Raw genomic sequence first — 25,000 nt, forward strand, 5'->3', positions numbered from 1 at the left:
AATATTTGGATGTAAAATACTTCACAAGTAATACATCTGTTATAGGTTTTGCTTTGAGGGTAAAATACAGGAATACAGTTGATAATATTTCCTGCAGCCAAAGTGACTGGTTTTAACTTCTGCTTTCAGGGACAAAACTGGCCAGTATGAGTATGAGATGGCATTTGACATCAACATGAAAGATGTCACTGGACAAAGTGCTTTGTACTTAGCATGTTATGTGGGCAACCAAAAACTTGTGGACCTTCTTTTGAAGCACAGAATACAGGCAACCAAAGTTAAGGTTAGTTATTTTTATTTTATTTACATACCATACTTTCTTTCATTGTTATAAATATATTTGTCATTGTTACAATAATTATTTGTGCTAGATTTAGTAAAGCAATAACTTTTTCCCTAAAAATAAACACATGGCATAAGCTTGGTATTTTTTCACATGAAGTACACAACTCATATTACTTAATATATCTTGTGTATATTTTTTGTAAGTGAAATGTACAACCAAACTCATTTACACTCATGGATTGCAGACCAAAGAAGAAATCGAGAAGGAGAGACAGCAGAAAGAAATGGACTCAAGCAGCAATGACTCCAAGTCCAGCAGCAGAGAGAACACGAAGACGAGCATCGACTCCACCTCGGACTTAGCGGAGAAGAGTGATGACGTTGCCAGCCCCACCAAGCACCGCATTTCAGGAGGGATTCAGGCCCTGATGTCTAAGCTGAATCTCGTGAAAACGGATACCAATCAAAAGGATAACATGATCTCGCCTCTTGATATTGATATGTACTGTAATAGCAACACAGGTGAGGTCTTGAAAGAAGTATGGAGATATTTTTTGAATCCCCAAATGTGATAGACTAATTCCTCCAACATGGTAAATTAAGTCCTTGAGCATGATATATTAAATTCCTAGGATGTGATAGATAAGAAATTTAAATATCTTTGACTATAATCCAGAAAAGTAACTGTAAAAAATAATTACGTCTAATTTTCACAGAGACGGCTCTTCACATAGCTGTGAAAAACAAGCATCACAGTATTGTGTCGATGCTGTTAGCAGCTGGAGCCAACCCCAACCTGCGAGTGTATCTGCCAGATGACGAGATGGCCAGATTAGCCGAGGACGAATATATATTCACAGGTTTGATCTTTTTTTTTTTCTTTCTTTTTTCTTTAGTACAGATTAGGGTTTGTTTTCAGCTAGAATTGTTGTTTATGAGGGTATTTTAGGGTTGAACGTTCATTTTTCAGTGGGTTTTTGTTTTCTGCTTTTCAAGAGATAGGATGGTATTCATGTTTTTTAGTAGGAATCCCAAAAGTTGAAGTTGAATGATTGATTACTTATCTATTATGTGATGTTATTTACCACTGTCTACATAATGAGTAAGGTATTCAATATATATAACTTTTGCATAAAACTGATATTAGTGTATAATTTTGTATTTATTTATGTTTATTGTTCTTACTGTCAGATAGATCTTGGTAAATCATCTGGATAAAGAGTTATAGATATATTCATTTGTTAATTGATTAACTCATCCATTTTTTTCAGCCTTTTTGTTTATTTTTTTTGTTTATAATTTAACTGATGGTTAAATTTTTTTTGATGGTCTTTAAGATATCAAAAAACAATATTTACAGCTAACTGTCATTTTGCTGACGTCAATGCATTTGCCATAGACACCAGTGGCATAATAAAGGGAGACAGAGTCCATATATTCTCCTTTAACCCTGTGCTGCCAGGAACATGTTCAATTCTAGTTTTGTTTTGTGGAATGTGTTTACACATAGATGGCTCCTACAAGTGCTCAGCCACAAGAGTCAAAAGAGTCAAGTAGTAGAGCTGACTCCTTGGTGACTAAGTACTTGTAGAGCCATCTGTGTGTATAATAACTAATAAACAAAACTCACAGTAGGCATGGCATGTACTATCCTTGATGGCACAGAGTTAAGGTGTGTGAATTGTTACCTCAACAGTTAATGGTAGACAGTTCACAAATGACCTATTGACTTAATCAAATCATTGGTAAATCAGTAAATAATTCAGTCAGGCAAGGACTCCATTGAAAGCTGTGAGAGTGTGATCTACTTCCCTCCACATGTGCCCTCTGCCTTATTAAAATCCTAGTTATGTCCCTGGAGAATACTAACAAATTTGATGTGCAGTCTGTGATTAATATTGAATTAATTTGAAATATTTAAAGAAATTAAAGGAAAGATAAGTTCAAACCAATTGTTGCAGACATTTTAACCCAATTCTGCCAGGTATGGTATGTACATGCCATGCCCACTGTGAGTTTACTCTTTTAATTGTTTTAACACATAGATGGCTACACTTATACTAAGTCACCAATGAGCCAATTACGAGTACTGCCTATCTTGCCTGTTTACTCTTTTCCTTGATTTACAAAATTGTTGTACGGTATGTTATTTTGCTGTTACTAATAGTTATAACATTATAGTAATTATAATGTCTATAATAAAAATAACACCAATGATTTTCATAGCATTGGTAAAATATGTTTTCCCCACCTATTCAAGGAAAGATGATATCAGGGAAGGTCACAAGATCTACTGATTGACTCCTTTGTGGCTAAGCACTAGCAGAGCCATCTATGTACAGACACATTCACAATTTTTTTTAAAATGAGCTCAGCATTTCCCTGGCGGCATTGGGTTAATAACTTCGATCAGAAAAAAAAAAAAATAGGTTTCATCATTAACGTACAATTACCAGAAGTTGATTTATATGCTGAAAGAAAGTTATATATCTATATAGAATGTATTTGTTGGTGGTGTTCTTTGTTGCTATATATTGCAATTGTAGATGAAATGTGCTGCACTGTTTACTGTAGGTACGATTAGAAAGGCACGACGTAGTTTGGAAAGAAAAAGAAATATGTGAAGCTTGCTGGAGAATAACACTTAGGCTTAAGTGCTATTGTAGAATCGCCTTCACCTTCTTCTTCTGCTACTTCTTCTTCCTCATATGAAAAGTTAAATTTTTAAGAAAGGAAATTTACTGATTGGCAGTTGACTAAAACAGAAACTATCTACTAACAATGTAGGTGTAGGATAAACAATTAAAAAACAAACAAACAAAAACTAGATGCCCTGCGTTGCTGGATATGAAGATTGATTATCCAGTCTCACAGTGAACAGTTGGCTGAACAGTGCAGGACAGTGTCTTCAGTGATAAAGATGTGGCCAGATACATACAAGACAAAAACACATAACGAATTACCCTTATCCCGAGGACAAACACGCATACGTATGTACATTCACACACACACACACACACACACACACACACACACACACACACACACACACACACACACACACACACACACACACACACACACACACACATCCACATCCACACATACACAGACACACGTACTTACACTAAAGGTATCTCATTTTTCTTGTACCAACAGACTGCTTTAGAAACAAAAACTTTCATTCAAACTTTGACTATGTATACAAAGAAATTAGGCTCTACCAAGCTATATGGGGCAACAAAATTCCATCAGGCTCCACAGCGCTGGTCGAGGCTTGCCGGAACAGGGACTTGGGCATGCTGGACCTCCTTCTAAAAAGCCATGCCAGGGACGACGAGTGTAAGGCCCTCTTCATTGCAGCGCACGCCAAAGATGAAATCATAGTGTCCAAGCTTCTGGCGCTCAAGGTAGGCTTCCTGTGCAGACGTCTGCATGTACTCGTTTTTTCTCTTTTTCTGTTTTTTGTCTGTTTCTTCTTCTTCTTCTTTTCTTCTTTCTTTCTGTCTATCTTTCTTTCTTTATTCTTTCTCCTTATATTTTTTTCCATTGCCTCTCCTATCCCTTTCTTCTTCTCCTCCTCCTCCTCCTCCTCCTCCTCCTCCTCCTCCTCCTCCTCCTCCTCCTCCTCCTCCTCCTTTCCACATTTCAAGTCTCTTCTATTTTTTAACATTTTGAAAATATTTGTAGAATGTATTAATCGCTATTAGGTTGAAGGTTATGGTAAATGGATGATATCCCTGTTAACAGAACCAGGTTTCATAAGGTGGTGAAAGAGATAAACAGGAAAGACTGTTGAAAACATAATATTGTGAATGTATATTTACCTACATTCTAAACATGAATTTACATTAAAGTTTACTTCATACAGCTTTTATATCTGAATGATGGCAATATCATATATGATGTAGGCACACATCTAATGATGCATAACTTTGACCTGCAGATTGCCACCAATCTATGTGCTACAAATAGTTGGGATTCCAATCACTTGTAGAACAAGAAAGTCTCAAACACTAAACAATAATAATTTTTTTTACTTTTTATCAACAGGCACACCCAGACCCAGAGTTCAAGGTGAACAAAAGAGCTCTAGAAATTAAACCGAGCCAACAATTCAGTTCCTTGAGTGTCAGCAATGCCGGGGGTGTTTATTCTTCATTGGCCCCCTCCACGCCAGTCATGATTAACTGGCATGGGCAGAGATGTCTGTCGTATCTGAAGGTGCGTCTTCTTCATTCTGAGTGCTGTTGATACTGAAGTGGCAAATCTTATTTATGTGTTTTCAGCATATATATTTTTTGATAATACTATTGACCTTTAGGTGCTCTTTTGTGTTTCATGAAATTATCATCATTATTATGAAATTGTTTGTTGTTTAATAATTTTATTTCTCAGCATTCCTATATGTTTGATTTGAACTAATTGGAAAAAATAAATGGTTATGTAGATTAAACAACAATAACATTCTCCACAGGACCAATGGCTAGTTGATGCCTCGGTAAACCTGAACCCAAAGCTGAGGTTGAGTCCACGCAACCAAGTGATCGCCCTCTATGCCATCACACGCTTGGACATCTCAAACAATGCTCTCACAGAGTTGCCTGATATGATCTTCCAACTTCCTAGTCTGAAGGTAGAGAGAAATATTAGACTTTTGTGTGTGTGTGTGTGTGTGTGTGTGTGTGTTTTCTGGTTATTGGTATGTTCACTTCTGTATTGGATTTTAAATAATTATTGAATTGATACTCTGTGAGGTTTGAGTATATATCAAATATTTACTGTGAAATATTTATGTATATCACCTTTCTTGTGTGTGGAAGTACAGTGTATAAAATAGGTGAATATTATGTGTATTGTCAGTTAGCAGATGTTATGAAAATACAAATTACAATGCATAGCACACACATCCTATTATCATCCTTCCCTCCTTGCAGACTTTGAATGCAGCCCAGAACAAGATTGAAAAACTCCCCCCAAACATAGGACATTTTATCGATGGCACTGTGACTCTCCCGCGGAAAGGTTCCAAAAAAGAGCTTGTGATTGGTCCTTTGTCTGTATTAGAGGAGGTTCATTTACAGGTAAGAATGCTAATTAGACTTTAATCAGTGTAAAAGGCACTTTATATATGATGTAAGAAAAGTGTATAGTGTTAAATGACAAGCAAAATGTGAGGAAAAAAAGTTTTTTAAGAAGAATGCAGTGAATACTGATATCAGTAACTTAGATGAAGTAGCATGCTTTAAAAGACTAGAATAAGCCCAAGAATGTTAATGTTAATGTTTGTATGCTCTTTCATTCTGTTTACCATTATGGATTCTTTCATTTGCTTATTCCTTTTTGTTTTCCAGGACAACAGATTAGACTCCTTACCAGATGGAATCTTTACACTCCCTGCACTCCAGCTTCTTGACGTATCCAACAACAAGTTGTCCTCATTACCTTACAAGATCTGGACGGCCCCTAAGTTGAGAGAGCTCAACGCTTCCCTCAACCTCCTACACGACCTCCCCGTTCGACCTGAGGGACAAGGTCATGACTCTGGTAATGTGTTAACTGTTTATCTTGATTTTTATCCTGGAATTGGTGAAGGGACTTTTCTCTTGTATTGATGGAAGCATTAGATACAGTTTTGGCAATATGATCATCTGTTTCAATTATTAGTACTTATTAAAGATCTAAGCTACTTTATATACTGATAATTTCATTATTTTCATATTAAAAAAGGCATGAGTTCTGATGCTGTAAGTGAGGTGAGTGATGAGGACAGCCTCTCATCAGCCAGTGAACTACAGCTGAGTCTCATGGACGATTCAACAGATGAGTCTCCAGCACGGAGGAAGACACCAGACCACAGGTGAATTTTGGCTGTAACTTTTTGCCTTCATATCAGTTTTTTCTTCATTAGCATTTATATATTTGCCTCTTTTTTTTTTCTTTTTCTTTTTTTTTGGCATTGTTTGAATGTATATTTGGTGATTAGTTTTTATCTTTATAGGGAAATACTTTGAACAAATAGTAATGAAATATGAAATATTTATGGTGAACTGATAAGAAAAAAATATGAAATGTTTTGATATCTACTTTCAGAGGGGTTCTCTCCTTGGGCAAGCACGGCAATGTCATCACCTGCTGCCGACGTCGAGACCTGAAGCACCATAGCCTCTGGTCCAATGCAGTGGAGATCCAGGAGTCTCTTGTCGGTGTCAGAGAGACAGAAGAGGAGACTCTGTCCAACCTCCAGTCTCTCAACCTCTCTCACAACTCTTTTACGTCCGTTCCCAGTGGCCTGGCCTGCCTGGCTCTTTCTCTCAACCGTCTCAACCTTAGTTATAACAGGTAAAGAACAGTTGCGCCTTGATGACTTTTCTTTGTGTTTGTGGGTGTGTTGAATTCATTCAATGGCTTTTACATACAAATGTCATTAATCTTTATTTTCATTTACCTGTATCCTTTTAGATTAAGTGAGATGGGTGCAGCCATTTGCTATCCTGTTGGGTTAAAGCAGTTGGATCTCTCTCACAACCGTATCCGAGCCTGGCCTACAGTTTCTCGTAGTGAGTCGCTGGAAAGCCTCGAGTCAACCTTGCCATCATGTTATGCCCTTGCTGAAGTATCCAGGAGTGCTAAATTTGGATGCCAAGGTAGGTATCAAAACTGTGCCTCTACCTTATCTTTTGCAATGAGGTATGGTGTCATATTTCCACTGTTTGATTTTTGTGATTACAACATCTGTTGCTTGTGGAGTATGGCTGTGTTAGAAGTGGGGTATTTAGTTAAAAGGGCCTTCTTATTTTTCAATTCATTCCATTATTTGCAATTTAAAGGAGTGAAATTTGTTTGTAGTATGTTCGGTTAGATATGAATATGGATACCTTCCTTCATATCCAGTATATCTAAAAGATAGTTACAGATTGTTCCTGTTGATGTATAGTTCTTCAAACATTGGTCTATTCTATATAGAGTTACAAATGTATTGAAGAATAGGTAGTCCAGACATAGTAGTAAGAAGCTGTTTACTTTAAATAGATATATATTTATAGGTAGATGAATGGAATGATATAGAATCATAGTTGTGTTATGATTGTTTAAGTGAGTGTGCATTTGTGTGTGTATATTTGTGTGTGTGCTAACTGTTGTGTTTGTCTATGTGTCTTCCCCCTATAGGATTATAATTGTGAGTGTGTGTGTGTGTGTGTGTGTGTGTGTGTGTGTGTGTGTGTGTGTGTGTGTGTGTGTGTGTGTGTGTGTGTGTGTGTGTGTGTGTGTTGTGTGTGTGTGTGTGTGTGTATGTGTGTGCGAGCATATATACAAACAAGGAAACCTATATATTTGTTAGTGTTTGTTGAATGGATAGATAGTTAAAATGATTATTGCAAAAAGTTGCTCATTGAGAATGAGAATGTAGAAATGCTGGTAAAATAAAAATGAAAAAGAAAGCATCTAGCATGGTCAGAATAATTCTGATATAGCAAGCACAGAATTAATGATAGATAAATCTCTTTGCACGTTGGTAGATATTAGACAACACAATATCTGTTCTTACAATTAGGTCTTGTTTTCTCTTTTTTTCTTTTTTTTCCCCATGTATGTGATAAGCACAAAATTACAAATTATCTATTTCTTCCCTTCCCTTTCCCCCAATTTTTCACACTCTCTTCTCGACCCTTTTTATCCTTTATTTTATTTTTTATTATTATTTTTTTTAAGTAGTACAAACTAGTAAACTCCACCCCTTCTCCTTCCTCCCACCTCACAATTACATAGGTCGAAAGTACAGCCAGAACCTGAATGTAAACCGCGTGAGGGGGGGCACCAGTTCCCCCTTGGGCGTCTCCCCCACCCCCGGGCTCTGCATCCACCGTCGTCACATTCGCCTGGAGTCTCTAAGGACCCTCATCCTGGCCGACAACTCTCTCACACGCCTCAACCTCTACCTGGACGACAACGAGTTCTCTGTCGTTTCAGAAGTTGATGAAAATGAAGTGAGTTTGGTAATGGGTGTTGTTCGTTTATTCATACATGTTATAAATGTTTGTATTTTATCCTTTTTTTATGATCTGTGTATTGGTGAAAAGGAAGAAGATTTCTCTTGTTTATATTTAGTTAGGGTCTTCTTTAATTCTGTCTGTCGTAGAGAAGAAGAGACAGATAGTGAAGTACTAATTAACCCCGTTCTCGTTACCAGGCCAGTCCCGTCCGAAGCAGTGCACCAAGGAAGTCCTGGTTGCTGTTTCCTAACCTGTCAATGTTGGATGTCAGTAACAACCTCCTCAGAGAGTTGCCAACAACACTACATGAGCTTACAAACTTGTCTGTAAGTAACAATAGCACCAAAAGAGCAGAGCATATGTACATAATCAGAATTTCTTTACTAATCACTCAGATAAGAGTAACATTAGGAAATAGAAGGAAGTTTATACAGTAACATATTTAAACTTTTTTTTTTTTTTTTTATCTATTAATTTACCAAAGTAGGGAGTCTTTATTCAGTTGAGTTAGAATTACATTTTTTCAATCTGTAAAAATAGTATTCTGTAGAAGATTTTAGCATTTTATCCCTCTTGTCTTCCCGCAGGTTCTCAACATATCAGGCAACACTGATATTACAGAGCTGCCCCCAGAGATGGGACTCCTCTCTAGGCTGTGGAACCTCAACACACGCGCATGCTCTCTGCAGGAGCCCTTGAAGTCCATGATTGATAGCAAGAAATACAAGACCATGGATGTGATTGGATATTTAAAGGTACAGGAAGATCATTCCAGTTTTTAGAGTTGTGTGAGTGAATGAAGCCTTGCTTTTATAAGTGACTTGAGGACTAGCTTAATTAATTAAGTTATGATGTATCATTAATTATGCATTGGGTATGTTCTTGCACAGAGTATACTTGAGGATGCAAGACCATATGCCCGTATGAAGTTGATGATTGTAGGCGTGCAAGGCATTGGCAAGACGTCCCTCCTGGAACAGCTCAGGCAAGAGGGCACTGGGTCGTATAGGAAGAAGCCAGTTGAGGTCAGTTACTTTTTTCTTGTTTATGGCATCAGGATGTACCATATTGCTTTGGACAGAATCTGAAGTGGCTTTTTATATCAGCATGATTCTATGATAGTATATATTATTTCACAGCACTGGGCAAAGCGAATGGGAAACAAAAACATCAATACCCGCACCTCCAGAGGGACAAGCATGTCGACCGTTGGTGTTGATATTGGTGACTGGATTTTTGAGAAGAAAGTCCGTGGTCATAGTAACTATGGCCCGGTGGTGTTCAGGTGAATATTTTTTCATGTTCACTTATCAGATTCATTATTTCATCTTGTTCACTGAGTATAATTTAGTATTTGGCATCATGTGCCTTTTTCCTCACTTTTCTTATTTTAATGTGCATTATCATTAATAGTAGTTGTACATCGTTATTATTATTATTTATTTTTTATTTTTTGTATTATCATTATCATTACTGTTATCATTAATAGTATTGTTGTCATCATTATCATTGTTATCACCAATGATATTGCCATTGTCGTTGTTATTGTTGTGATTGATATTATCATCATCATCATCATTCTTATTGTTATTATCAGGACATGGGACTTTGGTGGGCAGAAAGAATACTACGCCACCCACCAGTACTTCCTCTCAAAGAGGTCCCTCTACCTGGTTGTGTGGAAGATCAGTGATGGCGAGCGAGGGGTGGCTGAGATCCTGCAGTGGCTGGTTAATATTCAGGTGAGTAGGAGTGGGTCCTTTATCCTTACTGGATCTTAACCCCTTGCTGACAGATGGCATGTACACAAATGCTGTGGCAGTAATGGACTCCTTTCCAGTTGGCATGTATATGTATGTCAGGCATATCATGCCTGCTCAAAGTTTTGTATGGTAAACAGTTATTTATTTGATTGGTGATGACTGCAATGATTGTGGAGTTGCAGCTGATCAGAAGTAGACTTACTGTCATTTTTTAGCCTCATTGACTGAAAAATCATATATGCTGCAAGTAAAATTATAAAGGGGAAATTTTATTTCCTGTGTTTAGTTTTTTTTTCCATATAAAAACTTTTAATATATTGTTAGTAGACATAGAGGTATTAAACATGTAGATTCTTTTTTTTTTCTTTCCATATTGAATTCAAAGATGCTAGGTGAGAGCTTGTCAAATTGCACCTCTAAGTCATGCTGAATATTTATGATATTTTATGATTGTTATTCTTGTTATTCAAGGCTCGTGCTCCGAATTCTCCTGTGCTTATTGTGGGGACACACTATGATCTAGTGAAGGAAAAGTTCCCTCCATCATGGAGCGAGGACCTCCAGCAAATGATTAGGGACAAATTCATCAACGTCATTGATGCAGATAAGCTTGGGCTCCCTCGAGTGTTGGACACCATTGAGGTAAGCAGAGACAATGCCTTGGAGGATTGTAGTATAAGGACAGAGACATGAATTTAAAGATAGAAGTTAAAGGGAAGCAGTATTGGTTTTTTTTGTTTTTGTTTTTTCATAATTTTTTTATTACCTATGATTATAGTCAGAAATTTGGAGATTAACCTTGCCTTCTATTTTTCATAGCAGTCTTTCTTACTTTGGAAAAAAAAATGTTTTTCAGGTGAGCTGCAAGACACGACACAACATCAAGCTACTCTGCAACTTGATATATGATACAGTGTTCTCCCTGAAAACTCCAGGTAGGTGTTCTTATTTGTAGGAAATTTGAACAGACAGCATTTTCTTCTTCTTCTTCTTCTTCTTTTTTGTCTTCTTTCATGGTGTATTTTAGATTTATTTTTTCATGACTTGGTCTTAATATCTGTAGAATATCATACCTTCTCAGTATTATAATAAATTCTTATAACATAATTGAGACTTAATCATATTCACCAGCTCACCTTTCTTTGTATTACAATCCTTAATCCTTTCCTCCACAGGGAGCAAAGAGCGTCTCCTGGAGCAGCGCATCCCAGCCTCCTATCTAGCTCTAGAGGATGTGGTTGGAGTTTTAGCCCTTGAGAGACGAGTCCAGGGCAGAGACCCAGTGCTGCCTGCAGACAAGTACCAGGCACTCGTCACTCAAGAAATGTCAGCCAGGGGTCATAGGCCTTTCAGAGACTCGGCAGAGTTGAATCAGGCCACGACATTCCTGCATGAGAATGGTAATTCAAGATTATCGTTGAAGGTTTAATTTTTTTTTTTTTCTTCCCAAATCAAGAATGTTCTGGAAAATGTTCAGGATATTACATTTTTTCTTTGCTACTACATGATATATATATATAAATATATATATATATATATATATATATATATATATATATATATATATATAGATATATATATATATATATATATATATATATATATATATAGATTTTTTTTTTTTTTTTTTTTTTCATAAGGTAGTGAAACAAACTGACAGTATGAATACAGGTTTTAGACAGAGATTTAGAAATAAAGAATCCACTCCCAAAAAATATGCAACCAAAAATAAAGGATAGTGATTTTTGCATTAATTTATTTTTATCATTACAGTTCATGTCAGATGGTCTGTTCTTTTTCACCTCATATTTATACTATTCATATTTTTAAACACTCAACTTTTCTTGCAGGTGTCATGTTGCATTACGAAGACGCAACGCTGAAAGATCTGTACTTCCTGGATCCGCAATGGCTGTGTGACATGCTTGCCCACGTCGTAACCATCAGAGAAATTAATCCCTTTGCTCGGAACGGTTAGTATGGCTGATTAAGTATAGGAGGGAGAGTGTGGTCCTGTGCAGCAAGTAAAGGAAGAAAAGAAGAGTTAGAGCAAGGCATTAAAGGGATTAATTTGATTTCTTTCCTTTTTTTTTTGTCGATGTAAAATATTGATATTGAACTTTTTTGTGTCTCTTGATGAATCATTAAGCCATGGGGTGTGCAGTTAACCCTTTTTGATTCTATGCAGTGATATGTGTGTGTGTGTGTGTGTGTGTGTGTGTGTGTGTGTGTGTGTGTGTGTGTGTGTGTGTGTGTAAAAAAAAAAATAAGACAAAAATGGAATTAAACACATGGTAAGAAAAAAAAAAAAATGGTATGCCTCCAGTGCTCTCCAGCCTGAGCTATGTGTGTTGCACACCATGTGTTAATGAATGATAAAAATGAATTATGAATGCTGACGATTAATTTTTTTTTCTATGTCTTTGATCAGGCATAATGAAGTTAGATGACCTGAAACATGTATTCAAATCCTCCACCTGTGCCCCCATGGATGCCAAGTCATACATAGTGAACCTCCTGAACAAGTTTGAGGTTGCGCTCACCTGGGACAACAGGACACTGCTCATCCCTTCCCTGCTGCCATCGGAGGAGCAGCTGCGCAGTGGGCTTCCGGGCATGGATGTTAGGGTAAAGGTGCTCGCAGTTCCAGGGGGAAAAAGTCCAACTCCTTTTCTTTGTTTTAACTTGAGTTTTTGCTTTTCAAGGCTTTTGTCTTCTTGGCTTTTATTTGATTAATATTTTTAGAAATTCTTTAGTATACTTCATTTTCTTTTTAGCCCGTGCTTTTGATGATTCTCTCTGTACACTTTAAGCCTTTTCTGTAATTTTCTTCTATTCTTGTAGTAGAGTTGGTTTGGGTTTCTTGAAGGATTACATGAGGATCTAATAATACAAATGCATGGATAAGGAGAAGGAAAAATAGCTTTCCATGAGCTCCATTACTATTAATATACCTAGACAAAGAAAAAAGTTATTTAATCAGTTAACCCTCTGGTTGGCTGTTTCTTAGTTTCTAGTTTGTTCAGTATGTATTGAAGAAACTAATAGTACGTTAGATGTAGATTCTGCTCAGGTTGTGGATGTATGCTTGTCTTCCATATTTAATTTGCATGAACATCCACTTAACTATATTTGATAGCATTTAACAGCATCAGCTTCAAATCCAGATAATAACGAACTAACAGATATAGTTAGACTTAGATTAATCTGAACTTGTTATGTAATAAATCAATTAATGAAGGTTAACACAAGCAAATCAAGATGAAAGTAACCAAGTAATATTTTAAAGTATAAGTATAAAAATGTTTAGATTACAAATTAATGGTAATGGGACTGACTTTTGATGGTAGAATTCAGGCCTATTTGGTTTTATATGTAAATAGTGAATTTAATGTATAGGTTGTAGACATTAGACACTATATTTACATGCAAGTCACATGATTTTAGCTGCTTCTGCTATGCAGTGTTGCATTGAACTTATTGATATTATGTATATTAAAGAAATAGATTAATTACATTAGCATTTACAATGAGGTGGTGTACATGAATTTTTTGGTAGCATTTATATAACCTGATATACTGCCATTATTAATGATGATTAGGTTGGGATGGGAGTTTCATGGTTAATAGTTATGTATTTTCCCCCCACATTAGTCTTCTAAATTCCTATCTGCTCTTTAAATCCTCTTTTCTTTGTTGATGTTTCTTAACTGCTCCACTGAGATGCTTATTACATGTACTACACTTTATCATTACTTTGAATTCCTGTGTAAAGTATATTTTCCTTTTGCCTTTTATTTCCTTTTAAAAGTTGAAAATTCTTTATTGCTAAACCTCCTTTTTCTTGGGCAGATTTTCCCCCTGTTTTTTATAAGATTAATATTAATGTTTAGGCATGTGGAATTGATATTTCCTTCAACATTCTTTTTATCAGTATGCTGAAATAAAGACAGAAATTATCCTGGTACATTATCCTGGTGCTCATCTAGTGTGATACATACAAATGCAAGTATCAAGGGCGAATGGGTGTAAATGTGTATATATTAGCTACAAATTGTATATTTTAACCAAATAATAGGGTGGTTCTCAAGTGGAGGAGTTTCTCGGTTATATATATTTTATTCAGTTCAGCATTTTGATTAACTCATTTATTCATATAGATTTATTTTAACTGACTTTCTTAGAGTTTCTTGGAGTCTTATCTCATTTATTCAGTTACCCTTGTTGATGTTTAGATTCCAGTGCGATCAAGAGGCTGGGCCGTTCGCAGCAAAAAGTTCTCCAGCTCAACGGGCTCCACCATTGTCGGGAATTCGGCATTCTACATGACAAATGCAGATGTGCGAAAGCCAGCCAGGCCTCTCTCTTACCACGGTCTCACCACAGAAGCGATAGGTAGGGAGGTCACGTTTTTGATAATGGTTATATACTTTTGTGATTTATTGTTATTTATTTACTTATTTATTTTTCAGTTTTGTATGTGTGGGTGGGTGGGTTGGTGGGTGTGGGGGTGCACACATGTGTGCATGTGAGTGTGAATATTGGAGTTTTAATGTAGATACTGTAACAATGATGGTCCATATCTCTGTACATTTTAGAGTCAAAACAAAAATTATTCATGTGCAGACGTTTTTGGCATTTCAACATACTGAGGTGGATTTTTCTCACTGCTCACCTTTGCTTCCAGGGAGCCCCAAGAAGGAGTCGGAGGAGGTGGGCCTAACCCCCTCAGCAGACCCCCCAGCAGTGCAAGTGACACACCGCTCAGCTCCCCATGCGGCCATCCGGAGGCTGCTGCTCATGTCCTACTTTCCGTCAGGCTTCTGGTCTCGACTCATCACCCGTATCTTGGCAGACGATGCTGTCGTCGACATTATTAGGAATTACTTTGTCATGCCCAGAGAGGTACTCCTAGGATTATTATTATTATTATTATTATTATTATTATCATCATCATAGTATTATTATTGTTATTTCATATTTAGTTTATGATTGTGTGGAAATCCCTTTACTATGTTCTCTTTGATTTTTTCTGTGGAAGTAGTGGGCCTAGGATATACTTATTATATCTTTTAAAAACCTAGACATTTTAATTACTTCTTAACACTAAAAAGGTCTCTCATCCGCAGGTGCTAAATGACCGTGATTTATCATCCGTTTTGGGAGGGCAGGCAGAGTGGGTGTGCTGGCAAACAGGCATGGAGCTCCACTATGCCCACACTACTCTCTTCCGCATGAGGGAAGTCCTGCCCTTGCACATGCACTGTCAGCCTTCGCATGGGCCACATACACCTACGCATGGAGCCAGCCACACTAGTCAGCTGACATATGACTACAAGAGCATGAGGTTCCTTGTCAGACAGGAAGGCGTGTGGTCTGATGTTGAGGTCAGTTTTTTTTTTTTCTTATAGAATATAGAATTGTTCACTGGTTATCAATATTTTTATGGCCATTTCAGATATTCCCTGTTTTGGCTGATTTAATGGAATGATAACAAAAAGGATAATATTATTCATAAACAGATATATACCAAGGAAGTAGTAACCCTTCATATGTCATTCCATATTAGTTTTCAAAGAAATACATACGTGAAATTAACCATAAAACTATTTACATAATTCCTAAAAAAAAAAAATTGTTCTTAAAGAGAAAGAGAAAGATTTACAAAGCCTGTTCCCTTCCATGGCAGGTAAACAACTCGGCAGTCCTAGAAATCATCCTACCCAATGAGGCGGTGGTGATTAAGCGGCCCTTTCAGGAAAATGACGCCACAAGCACGGCTGCAGATATTCTAGCTTGCGGCATTCAGTCCGTGGTCCTTGATCCAGCTCCTGAGTGTGTGGCCAAACTCCTCTCACTTGCAGTGGACCACATTGACACTTTGTTAGAAGACTGGTAAGGCTGCGTGTGTTCTGCCTCTTTGTCTTCATTTCTCTTCCTCTTTTTCTTTTTCTGCTGTCTTATGTGTTTTCTTTTGCTCTATCTACCATTCTCTTGTTTTCTGTTTTCTCCCTTTTACCTTTTATCGTTCTCTTTTCTATTTTTCATCTGTTTCCTGTCCATTTATTTTGCTTTTGAATGTGCCAGTTATATATTGCATCCCTTTCTCCTTCGCAATACAAAAAACAAATACCTATTGTTGTACTCCCAAACCAGGTACCCAACCCTAGGCACGAGGTTTGTGCACACGAGCGAGGGCAAGTTCTTGGTGACGCGCTTGGTTCCATGCCCTGTTTGCCTGGAATGCCATGGGCAGCATGAGGGCCCTGGAAACCACCCACAGGCACGGCACCTGCCTGATAACTGGGGTTCGTTTGTTGAGATGAACCCTCTCTACTGCTCCATGACAGCCTCACAGATATCACAGGTAAGATTGCATTGTTTAAGCTTATGTTTTTGCTTTATCCTCTTTACAGTTGTCAAAAGAAGGAATAGTGGTAATAGTGATGGTGATTATTTTTACCCTTACTGTGATGTGTAACAGTTATATTTCATAACAATGTGGGATAAACATGGTTATTTATTACCATTTGATCTAGACAATATGTTGATTTATCTATCAGAATAATGTTTTCATAATGTTATACATATTCATAGGTAAGTAGGATTAAGACAGTGTTATTACCATTTTATAATTTTCTTCTAATGATAGGTAATTTCATATATTTTTGAGAATACTTACAATATACCCATTCTGGCTTCTCTTACGTGCTGTGTTTTTGCCTCTATTATCTTGAACTAATCCACTTACTTCTGACTGTATTCAGGTCTTATAACAAAGCTCCCCTTTGCAATACAATTACTAACAATCTGTTGCTGATACACTACAGGACCTCAATGCCTCCCACACCTCACTGGAGCGCTCTCTTCTCACTAACAGTTTAATGGGAAGTCTGGCTCCGTCCCAACAGGTAAACACTTGTGCAAACTGGATTTTGTGTTGTTGTGCGGAACTGCCATAGACCCAGCATGCTTGCTGTTACCTTCCCCCACCCCCCTAATTGTTCTACTCTTCTTGTTCTCCTCCTCCCACCTCTTCTTTTTATTTTTCTTCTCTTCTCCCTCCTCCTCCTTCTCTTCCTCCTTCTCCTTCTCCTACTCTTTATCCTGGTTCTCTTCCTCTTATTCTTCTCATCATGTTTTTCTTCGTCTTCATCATCATCATCATCATCATCATCATCATCATCATCATCATCATCATCATCATCATCATCATCATCATCATCATCATCATCATCATCATCATTTTCCTTTGTTTTTCATATCCTTTTTCATCTTTCTTTTCTCTTCCCTGTGTCCTCATCTCTCCTCATGACTGTTAGTTAAAGTGACCTTTATCATAAAACTTCTTTCATATAAATAACCCAATTCTTATTTTTTTCCATAGCTAGCTGCATGATTAATGAATATTCTCTATTTCTCCCTGTTATGTGTAAACACCAGAATTAAAAAAGAAAAAAGATTATACTGAGAAATGGCAGTCAGAGAAGTAATACAGTTGCATTGGCCGTAAATATAAGAATCTTTATCTTATTTTTATTGATCACAGATAAATCCCCCTTCCATTAATTATGCATATCATGGTAAAATTCTTTACTTTTACTGCAGCTTATTCAAAGTCTTGGTTTCATGACTTGCTTACAACTAAAGTCGTGATTCATTTTGATTATGAAGGGTGTATCGGCCCCTTTTATAATGAAATTGATTGAAGAATTAAGTAATGGATGAAGATGTTAGTATAAAATTAGTTAATGTATGAATGTTAAATATTCCTGAAAAAATATAGCACGTTGAATGGGCTTGTCATTGGTGTGAAAAATGTTAAAAATGTTTAGGGTTAGAAAATTTCTCGTGATTTCCAATATCCTGGGAGTATAGTTGAGTTAGGAGAAGGAACTTATTGTTGATATATATCCTCAAAAGAAAAGGAATGTAAGTGAGAGAAAAGAAAATTAATTCATGGTGTATTAAGTTGTTTCTCATATGTTTACAAACCCTGTAATATAAAACTTCTCTAAAAACATCAATACCAGAGTTTCAGAGTCCCTGCTTGTGTGTTCCAGGGTCACCCACTTGTTGGCGTCCCATCCCCGCAGCCAGGTGGAAGATGCTCCACATCCTCCACTGCTGCAGGTGGAGGAGGAGGAACGGTGGGAGGGGGAGTGTCACCAGGTGGAGCGGCTATTGGGGCGAACATGTCACCACAGCTTCCTAGACGCAGCTGGGGATCTCGGGAGTCATACACCTCCGACGGAGATAGTGGCGTTGGAGCTGAATCTACTACCTCAAGGTATGCCTTTGGGGTTGTAAAGAGGAAGGGGTTATCGTTGTCTTTTCGTTTTTTATTACTCTTTTCTTGTTTTCTACTCTCTCAGTTTTTCAGTGGGTGCCTTGGGGTCATTGGAGACAAGGTTTTTTTTATCATTTCTGTTTCCTCTTTCTCTTCTCACTTAGTTTGTCTTGAGTGCTTTGGGTTTATTGTGCAGAGATTTTGATTGTCTCAAAATGGAATCGTGTGCATCTTAGTGCTTTATGATTAGATTAAAGATAAACTGCCTTGAGTTTGTTGAGAATTTCTGTCTTAGGTATTTCTTTGCATTTTTTATTTTTATGTATATATATTTTTTTTTTTTTTTTTTTTTTTCCCCCATTGTTGGTGTGCATGATAATAGATGCTGCATATAATGAGTGATATAACAGAACACTTTTGTTCATTTCAAGTTTTTATTTATTGTATTGTGATAGAAATTGAATTGTGATGTATTTTCATAGCCTGCAAGGACCAATATTTTCAAGGTTAGCATGATTTCTACAGCACCCTAATTAGACACCAAATTTCCTTTGTGCCCTACTGTATTAGACAGTTTTTTTATACTTTAGTGTCTGCTTGCATAAACTAGTTGTATTTTCACATAATCATAGTTTTGTCTTTTAGATATAGAGCTAGAAAATTATAGCAATAGTTTGATGAATGAAAATGTTTCACTTATTTCATACCTATTATATCATTTTTGTTGTCACATGATTGGTATGTTATGATTAGCTTTTAAATTTTTTTTTCACTTATGGAATGCTGACACATTTAGAATATGTAAAAAGCACGTATAGGGTGTTATGATATATCCCACGCTCCAAATTACTTTTGAGAAGGAAAAGTTGGTTTTCATGTTTTCCAGATATTTTGTCATGAACTGCAAGTGTCGTAGTCAGCATTTATATATTTTTAATTGGTCAGTTTTTTTCCTCTTGTGTACTGTACATTTTGTACTAATCTGTTGAAATATATTGTAAAATCAAAGGACCAAAATAGATGGTATTTGCTAGTCAGTAGAAAGCATATCTTCAAAGAATGAAATATGCTGTATGGATAATAAACATTCTAATAATTAGATAAAGAAGTAGTAGCTTATCATTCAAAATGCTGCATCATCTTGACTAAATGGATATGAACTGAACTCATTCATTCTCAGAAATATCTTTCTGTTCCCATGACCCAATAACCCCATACCCCAAACAGTCGCAAGCCATCAGCCGAAGGGAGACCAGACCTCGACAACAGCGGAAACAACGAAGGAGAGACATCCGGCGCCCAAGAGGTGACACCAGTCGTCTATTCCTTCATGGTGGAGGAATGCATTCTAGCTGCTTACACTGCTCGCTCTGTGCCATGTCCTCTCCATGCGGATCTCCTTTTGGCTCAGATTGCGCCCGACACAGTGAGTGATGTTTTTCGTTCTTTATTTTATTTATTTATTTATTTTATATATATTTTTTTTTTGTGTGTGTGTGTGTGTGTGTGTGTGTGTGTGTGTGTGTGTGTGTGTGTGTGTGTGTGTGTGTGTGTGTGTGTGTGTGTGTGTTTGGGGTACTATGTAGTTTTCAGTTTGGATACAATAACATTATAATTTCTGGTCTGTAATTATCATTCTCAATTTTGTTACTTTTGTCTTACAAATTACCAGGTACTAAATACACTTAATGTATTATTTTGTGTTTCTTTACAGGTTTTCCTGGACTTAGGTGACAGGTACCTTGTTCGTCCAGAGCTGATCAAGCAGGGCAAACTGCTGGGCCGCGGAGGCTTTGGCTTTGTCTTCCAAGGGGCGTGTCGCAACAGAGCCAGTGGGGCTCCCATGGATGTAGCTCTCAAGATGCTGCAGCCTGTTGACCCTGGAACCAGTGCCAGACAGAGTGCCATTGTTGCTTATAAGGTAGGTCTAAGTGTCAGTTTAGTGGTGGGAGGGTTTATGAATGGATTCACACTTTTGAGGAATTGTTGATATTATTCCTGAGAATTAGTGTGAGATTGAGTGCCATTGTTGTATTTAAAATAATGCAAGAATGTTTCATTTAATGATCCTGTTTTGAGATATTTGAAAAAAAATTATCTTTGATGAGATGAGTTTTGTTTTTTAATGATGATTGCCAGGACTAGTTTCAGTTCCACCGCAAGTAATCTGTATATCACAAAAGTCTAATATGCCCTATATTTGTTTCCCCTTCCCAGGCTGCTCAGAGCAAGTGGGAACGAGACCCCCTGCAGTACGCATGCAAGGCTTATTGCTCAGCAAGACAAGAGGTGAACATTCTCCTCTCTCTCCGCCATCCTCACATTGTTCCCTTGGTGGGCGTATGTCCACGACCCCTCGCCCTCGTCCTAGAGTTGGCACCCCAAGGAGCTCTCGACCAGTGTCTTAAGCATTACCAGAGATCAGGAGCCAGACTTTCCCTCCATACATTGCAAGCTGTTGTGTTGCAGGTTCGTTGTATTATTATCATTTTCTTTTTTTTTTCTATATGTTTATTTATTTTTTATTATTATTATTTTTTTAATGTGCATGTATAGAAGTATACTTATTTCAAAAAAATATATATATATATATATATATATGTGTATTTTTTTTTATAGTATGGTTTAGTAAAATAAAAAAATTAGGATTTCTTAGACAGAACAGGGTTCATTTGAAATAAACAATATATCATCCTTAAAGGTGCATATTGTAAAATTTTCTCCCACATAGGTTGCCAAAGCCCTGGAGTACCTGCACGGCCAACACATCATCTATCGAGATCTAAAGAGTGAAAATGTACTCGTGTGGGAACTTCCTCCACCCTTCCATCACCAACCCCAGCCCAAAGTAGATGTCCGACTTGCTGACTATGGTAAGTTTTATTTTAGTAGTATTATATTTGGGAGAGAGAAGTGTAAGATCAAGGTTGATATTCAGTGGATAAGATGTATTTTCACTTCAACTTCCATCTGAATTCTCATGTACGTATTCCGTTTCCTTCCAGGTATCAGCAGATCGAGTCTGCCTACTGGAACGAAGGGCTTTGGAGGCACAGAAGGATTCATGGCACCAGAGATGATGAGACACAACGGAGAAGAAGAATACACGGAAAAGGTGAGCTGATTCGCAAAAGGGTCTCTGTGGTTTGGCTGGAATTTCATTTGAACCTTCGGTCTTTTTCTTAGTTTCTTTTATAATGTATGATTGTTGTCCGTTTTTTCATTTTGTTTTGTATATTCTTGATGAAAGTGAATTTCAACATGTATATGTATACACACACACACACACACACACAGACATGTGTATATGTATGTATGTATTTTTTTAAAATTCAATATTGTTATATATATAATATATTTGTGTGTGCTTGTGTGAGTGTTGATAATTTACACATACCTTTCCTTTCCTTTATTACAGGTGGACTGCTTCTCTTTCGGCATGTTCATGTATGAGCTGCTGACAACACACCAACCATACGAACACTGTGACAATGTGAAGGAGCATGTGCTGGAGGGAGGGCGGCCAGCTCTCACTCACAGGGTAGGCAGACAATTTTATTTTATTTGACAATTTTCTTCTCTATTACTCTTGTTGTAGATTCTGGTTGTACTGTTATGTATATTTAAGAATTGAATATTATTTTCCTTTTTATTTTGTATCTAGCTTTACCTTTCTTATTCCTTTGTCTATTTTTTCTGTGTTTTCATGTCTTTCTTTCTTTCCTCATCATTCCACTTATTTAATAACACACTGTTTTCTCTCCCCCCTTCTCCGCCTGAACCATACAGGAGACAGAATACCCCGTATACGTGCTTGACCTGATGGTGATGTGCTGGTCACAGCAGCCGAGGCTACGACCCTCTGCATCCCAGATTGTGTCCATCGCCTCGGCACCAGAGTTTACCCACCTCCTGGACGTGGCCTCGCTTGATCACTCCCTTAATATCATGGATGCAATCAGGGTACCGCCTGTGTTGGTAAAGGATGAAGGTGAGGGCTTTCGGTCATTGTTTATATTTTTCTTATGGTGCTGTTGGGATGGAGGGAAAGGCTTAATGTTGGTGAGAAGTATTTGTTGTTTACATTTCTTCAGTAAGAAGGAATAGCTCACTTTGATGATGAATTTTAGCAGGTCATAAAGTAATGATAATTACCAACTATGAATAAAATAAATGTTGAATTTATAAGAAAAGGTTAATATTCATGCTTTCTGACTCAGATGGGGAATTAGTTGTGCGTGACCAAGGCAGCATCTGGGTGAGCCGCACTTCACCACAACTGGACATGGTGGGCGCAGGTGAATGGGGCTGGGGCGCCTACACCAGCATAGAGGGGCTTCCTGACACCATCACTGCAATGTGCTGTGTTGGGGAATACGTGTGGCTTGGAGACAGTGCGGGAAATATCCATGGCTATAGGTGAGGATTATGATTTTGATGGTTAGGGTATGTTCCTGAATTATTTATAATGTTGAAAAAAGAAGAAAATTATATCTGATGTAATTAACTGTTTCTACATAATCAATTGGAAGAATAGGAGATTTGTAATTGTATTTGCCTGACCTTTCCACAGCACCCGTGACTATGGAAGAGTCTTCAGCTATTGCCTTGAGCCCGATGCACCCCAGTCGTCTCCTGTTCGCTCACTCTGCAGCTTGCATGCACTAGGAAGAGTTGCAGTTGCTCTTTGCAATGGCCGTCTCTTCCTGTGCAGTTCAGACGTTACGCCAACATCTCCTGTGCTTGGTGAAGGAAGCTTTGTTATGACTGAGTTAGCTGGATCCACACAGGAGATTCACTGCTTGGCAGTGGCCCAAACTCCTACTACATGGTGTGTTGCATTGAGAGTCTTTTGTAAATACTCATAGGGAAGGGAAGACATTTTACTGTGAGAGAGAGATTATTTGTTTAGGAATTTTAGATTTGATGCTTAAGTCACAGTATTTGTAGATTAGCTTCCATTAAATATACAGACACATGGACAAATTTCTCCCCTTTAACAGGTCTTTATGGTGTGGAGGCAGCGAGGGGACAATGAGCGTCTTCTCCTTGCGCGATGATGGCTTGGTGGTGAGCCAGGACTCTGTCTCACACTTCACCACCTCCACACCTCCTCCCTCAGGAGATGCCTGTGATGTCTTGATCCTCCATGCGCCACAGACAATCTCAGCTGTTTCTAGACACCTAAGGAATTCTATTTGGTCTTATGTTTATCCAGGTAAGATGGGCTCTCAGTTTGACATAAACTGTTTAATGATAAGCTGTTTAAGAAGTTTTCAAGGACAATTCTTAACCCCTTTGTTTTATTTATTTATTTGTTTTATTTAGTTTTATATATTTATTGTTTTTATTTATTTTTTATTACTTTTTTTTTTTTCATAAGCACCATTTGAAATATTGTATAAATACATTTCTTTACAGGCTGTGTTGTATATCACTGGGATGTAAAAGAGAAGAAATTAGTTAACAGATTGGACTGTTCCAAGTTAGTTCCTTGTTCTGAAAGTCTGCAGTCCATTAGCATTGAAGAGCACCTATCCCCTTCACAGTGTCAGGTATGTGCACTTCTAAGTCTTTTGAATTAGAGAATTAAGGTGTTAAGTCAATAACTAAAGTTGAAGGATTATTGATTGTGGTTGTATTTACTGCGTGTCATTTAAGTTTCATTAATGTGAATTATTTGCACCGTATTATCTCCCCACAGGTCTCAGCTGTAGCGGTGTGTGGAGGCGAGGTGTATGTGGGGACGACTTGGGGCTGCGTCGTGGTGGCTGAGGCAGAATCTATGCGGCCTATCACAGTCTTCCGGCCCTACGAAGATGAGGTGCGAGCCATTGTCCCACTGCCACCAACATCAGTCATTGTTGAGCCCGAGTTGGGATCGGGAGACGTATCAGATGGCAGTGAAGGGGACATTGAGAGGCTAATGAACCCGGTGCCACTGCTGGCAACCATTGGGAAGGGCTACCGCAATCTGCTGGGCCGTTACGCACCCATTCCCAGATCAGCACAACCCGAGCCGGGTGCCCAGAGAGCCATGTACTGCTTGCTATGGCGAGCACACCATTGGCTCAACACATGAGTCTTCTCGTCAGAGTGATATAGGATTTTGTTGATATTGTATTTGTTGATAACTAAAAAAGCTAGTTTCTAAAAAAGTTCTTTCTTTTTTTGTACACAATAAGGGAAAAAAGAAAAAAAAAGTGAAATTGGTCACAAATTAGATAATTAAGTGAGTCAGAGATTTTTTAGGTTGTATCTAAAAAGGATTCTTACTCAGGATATTTCTTAACATGAATCAGTTACAAAAGAAAAACGAAACAATAGAAGAAAAGACTTGATAAATGATTTCCAGTGGAGAAGAAATGACGAATTGCTTCATGAAAACAAAATTGTTTCATCCTCACCATCAGATAAGACTACAGCAAAGACTATAGAAAAATATTACTCAGCTAAACTTCATTCAAGATTTCTGATGTATGAATGGAAATTGAATGGGAATATTGTAAAGCTTTCAGGTTTTGTGTAACAAGCTTCCATTATTTCCATTCATCACAAGCAGAGGAACTATTCATTTACAGTGATAAAGAACATCCAAAGTGGCTTCTGAGTTGAAGTATGTTTAGGCCTTGAATACTTTCTTTTGCGTATTGAAGTGTGACCTCGGA

General features: G+C 37.5%; 1 protein-coding gene across 6 annotated transcripts in view; it reads left to right on the forward strand.

Annotated features, from left to right (window-relative positions):
- The window catches only part of LOC125040557 (leucine-rich repeat serine/threonine-protein kinase 1-like), a 36,253-nt gene that overhangs the window by 10,626 nt on the left and 627 nt on the right, over positions 1-25,000 (forward strand). Inside the window, exons 5-46 of one of the 6 annotated variants that reach the window (XM_047635151.1) lie at positions 130-283; positions 531-807; positions 1,002-1,145; positions 3,445-3,695; positions 4,339-4,509; positions 4,763-4,921; positions 5,223-5,369; positions 5,640-5,832; positions 6,016-6,145; positions 6,379-6,627; positions 6,748-6,932; positions 8,002-8,273; positions 8,477-8,605; positions 8,867-9,034; positions 9,170-9,304; positions 9,419-9,564; positions 9,877-10,021; positions 10,514-10,684; positions 10,899-10,977; positions 11,218-11,442; positions 11,893-12,015; positions 12,474-12,676; positions 14,278-14,437; positions 14,730-14,947; positions 15,172-15,429; positions 15,732-15,937; positions 16,199-16,409; positions 16,873-16,953; positions 18,106-18,332; positions 19,219-19,272; positions 19,560-19,758; positions 20,047-20,253; positions 20,550-20,801; positions 21,064-21,205; positions 21,338-21,447; positions 21,751-21,873; positions 22,122-22,323; positions 22,553-22,751; positions 22,906-23,163; positions 23,336-23,550; positions 23,754-23,887; positions 24,037-25,000. The exon at positions 24,037-25,000 is cut by the window's right edge and continues 627 nt beyond it. In XM_047635151.1, coding sequence (XP_047491107.1) covers positions 130-283; positions 531-807; positions 1,002-1,145; positions 3,445-3,695; positions 4,339-4,509; positions 4,763-4,921; positions 5,223-5,369; positions 5,640-5,832; positions 6,016-6,145; positions 6,379-6,627; positions 6,748-6,932; positions 8,002-8,273; positions 8,477-8,605; positions 8,867-9,034; positions 9,170-9,304; positions 9,419-9,564; positions 9,877-10,021; positions 10,514-10,684; positions 10,899-10,977; positions 11,218-11,442; positions 11,893-12,015; positions 12,474-12,676; positions 14,278-14,437; positions 14,730-14,947; positions 15,172-15,429; positions 15,732-15,937; positions 16,199-16,409; positions 16,873-16,953; positions 18,106-18,332; positions 19,219-19,272; positions 19,560-19,758; positions 20,047-20,253; positions 20,550-20,801; positions 21,064-21,205; positions 21,338-21,447; positions 21,751-21,873; positions 22,122-22,323; positions 22,553-22,751; positions 22,906-23,163; positions 23,336-23,550; positions 23,754-23,887; positions 24,037-24,414 — 7,690 coding nt within the window. In that variant the 3' untranslated portion in view covers positions 24,415-25,000. The remainder of the gene's footprint in view (positions 1-129; positions 284-530; positions 808-1,001; positions 1,146-3,444; positions 3,696-4,338; positions 4,510-4,762; positions 4,922-5,222; positions 5,370-5,639; positions 5,833-6,015; positions 6,146-6,378; positions 6,628-6,747; positions 6,933-8,001; positions 8,274-8,476; positions 8,606-8,866; positions 9,035-9,169; positions 9,305-9,418; positions 9,565-9,876; positions 10,022-10,513; positions 10,685-10,898; positions 10,978-11,217; positions 11,443-11,892; positions 12,016-12,473; positions 12,677-14,277; positions 14,438-14,729; positions 14,948-15,171; positions 15,430-15,731; positions 15,938-16,198; positions 16,410-16,872; positions 16,954-18,105; positions 18,333-19,218; positions 19,273-19,559; positions 19,759-20,046; positions 20,254-20,549; positions 20,802-21,063; positions 21,206-21,337; positions 21,448-21,750; positions 21,874-22,121; positions 22,324-22,552; positions 22,752-22,905; positions 23,164-23,335; positions 23,551-23,753; positions 23,888-24,036) is intronic. The other 5 variants (XM_047635152.1, XM_047635154.1, XM_047635156.1 and 2 more) reach the window with 5 other exon arrangements.

The sequence above is a fragment of the Penaeus chinensis genome, chromosome 29, assembly GCF_019202785.1.
Source record: "Penaeus chinensis breed Huanghai No. 1 chromosome 29, ASM1920278v2, whole genome shotgun sequence".
Classification (NCBI taxonomy): domain Eukaryota; kingdom Metazoa; phylum Arthropoda; class Malacostraca; order Decapoda; family Penaeidae; genus Penaeus; species Penaeus chinensis.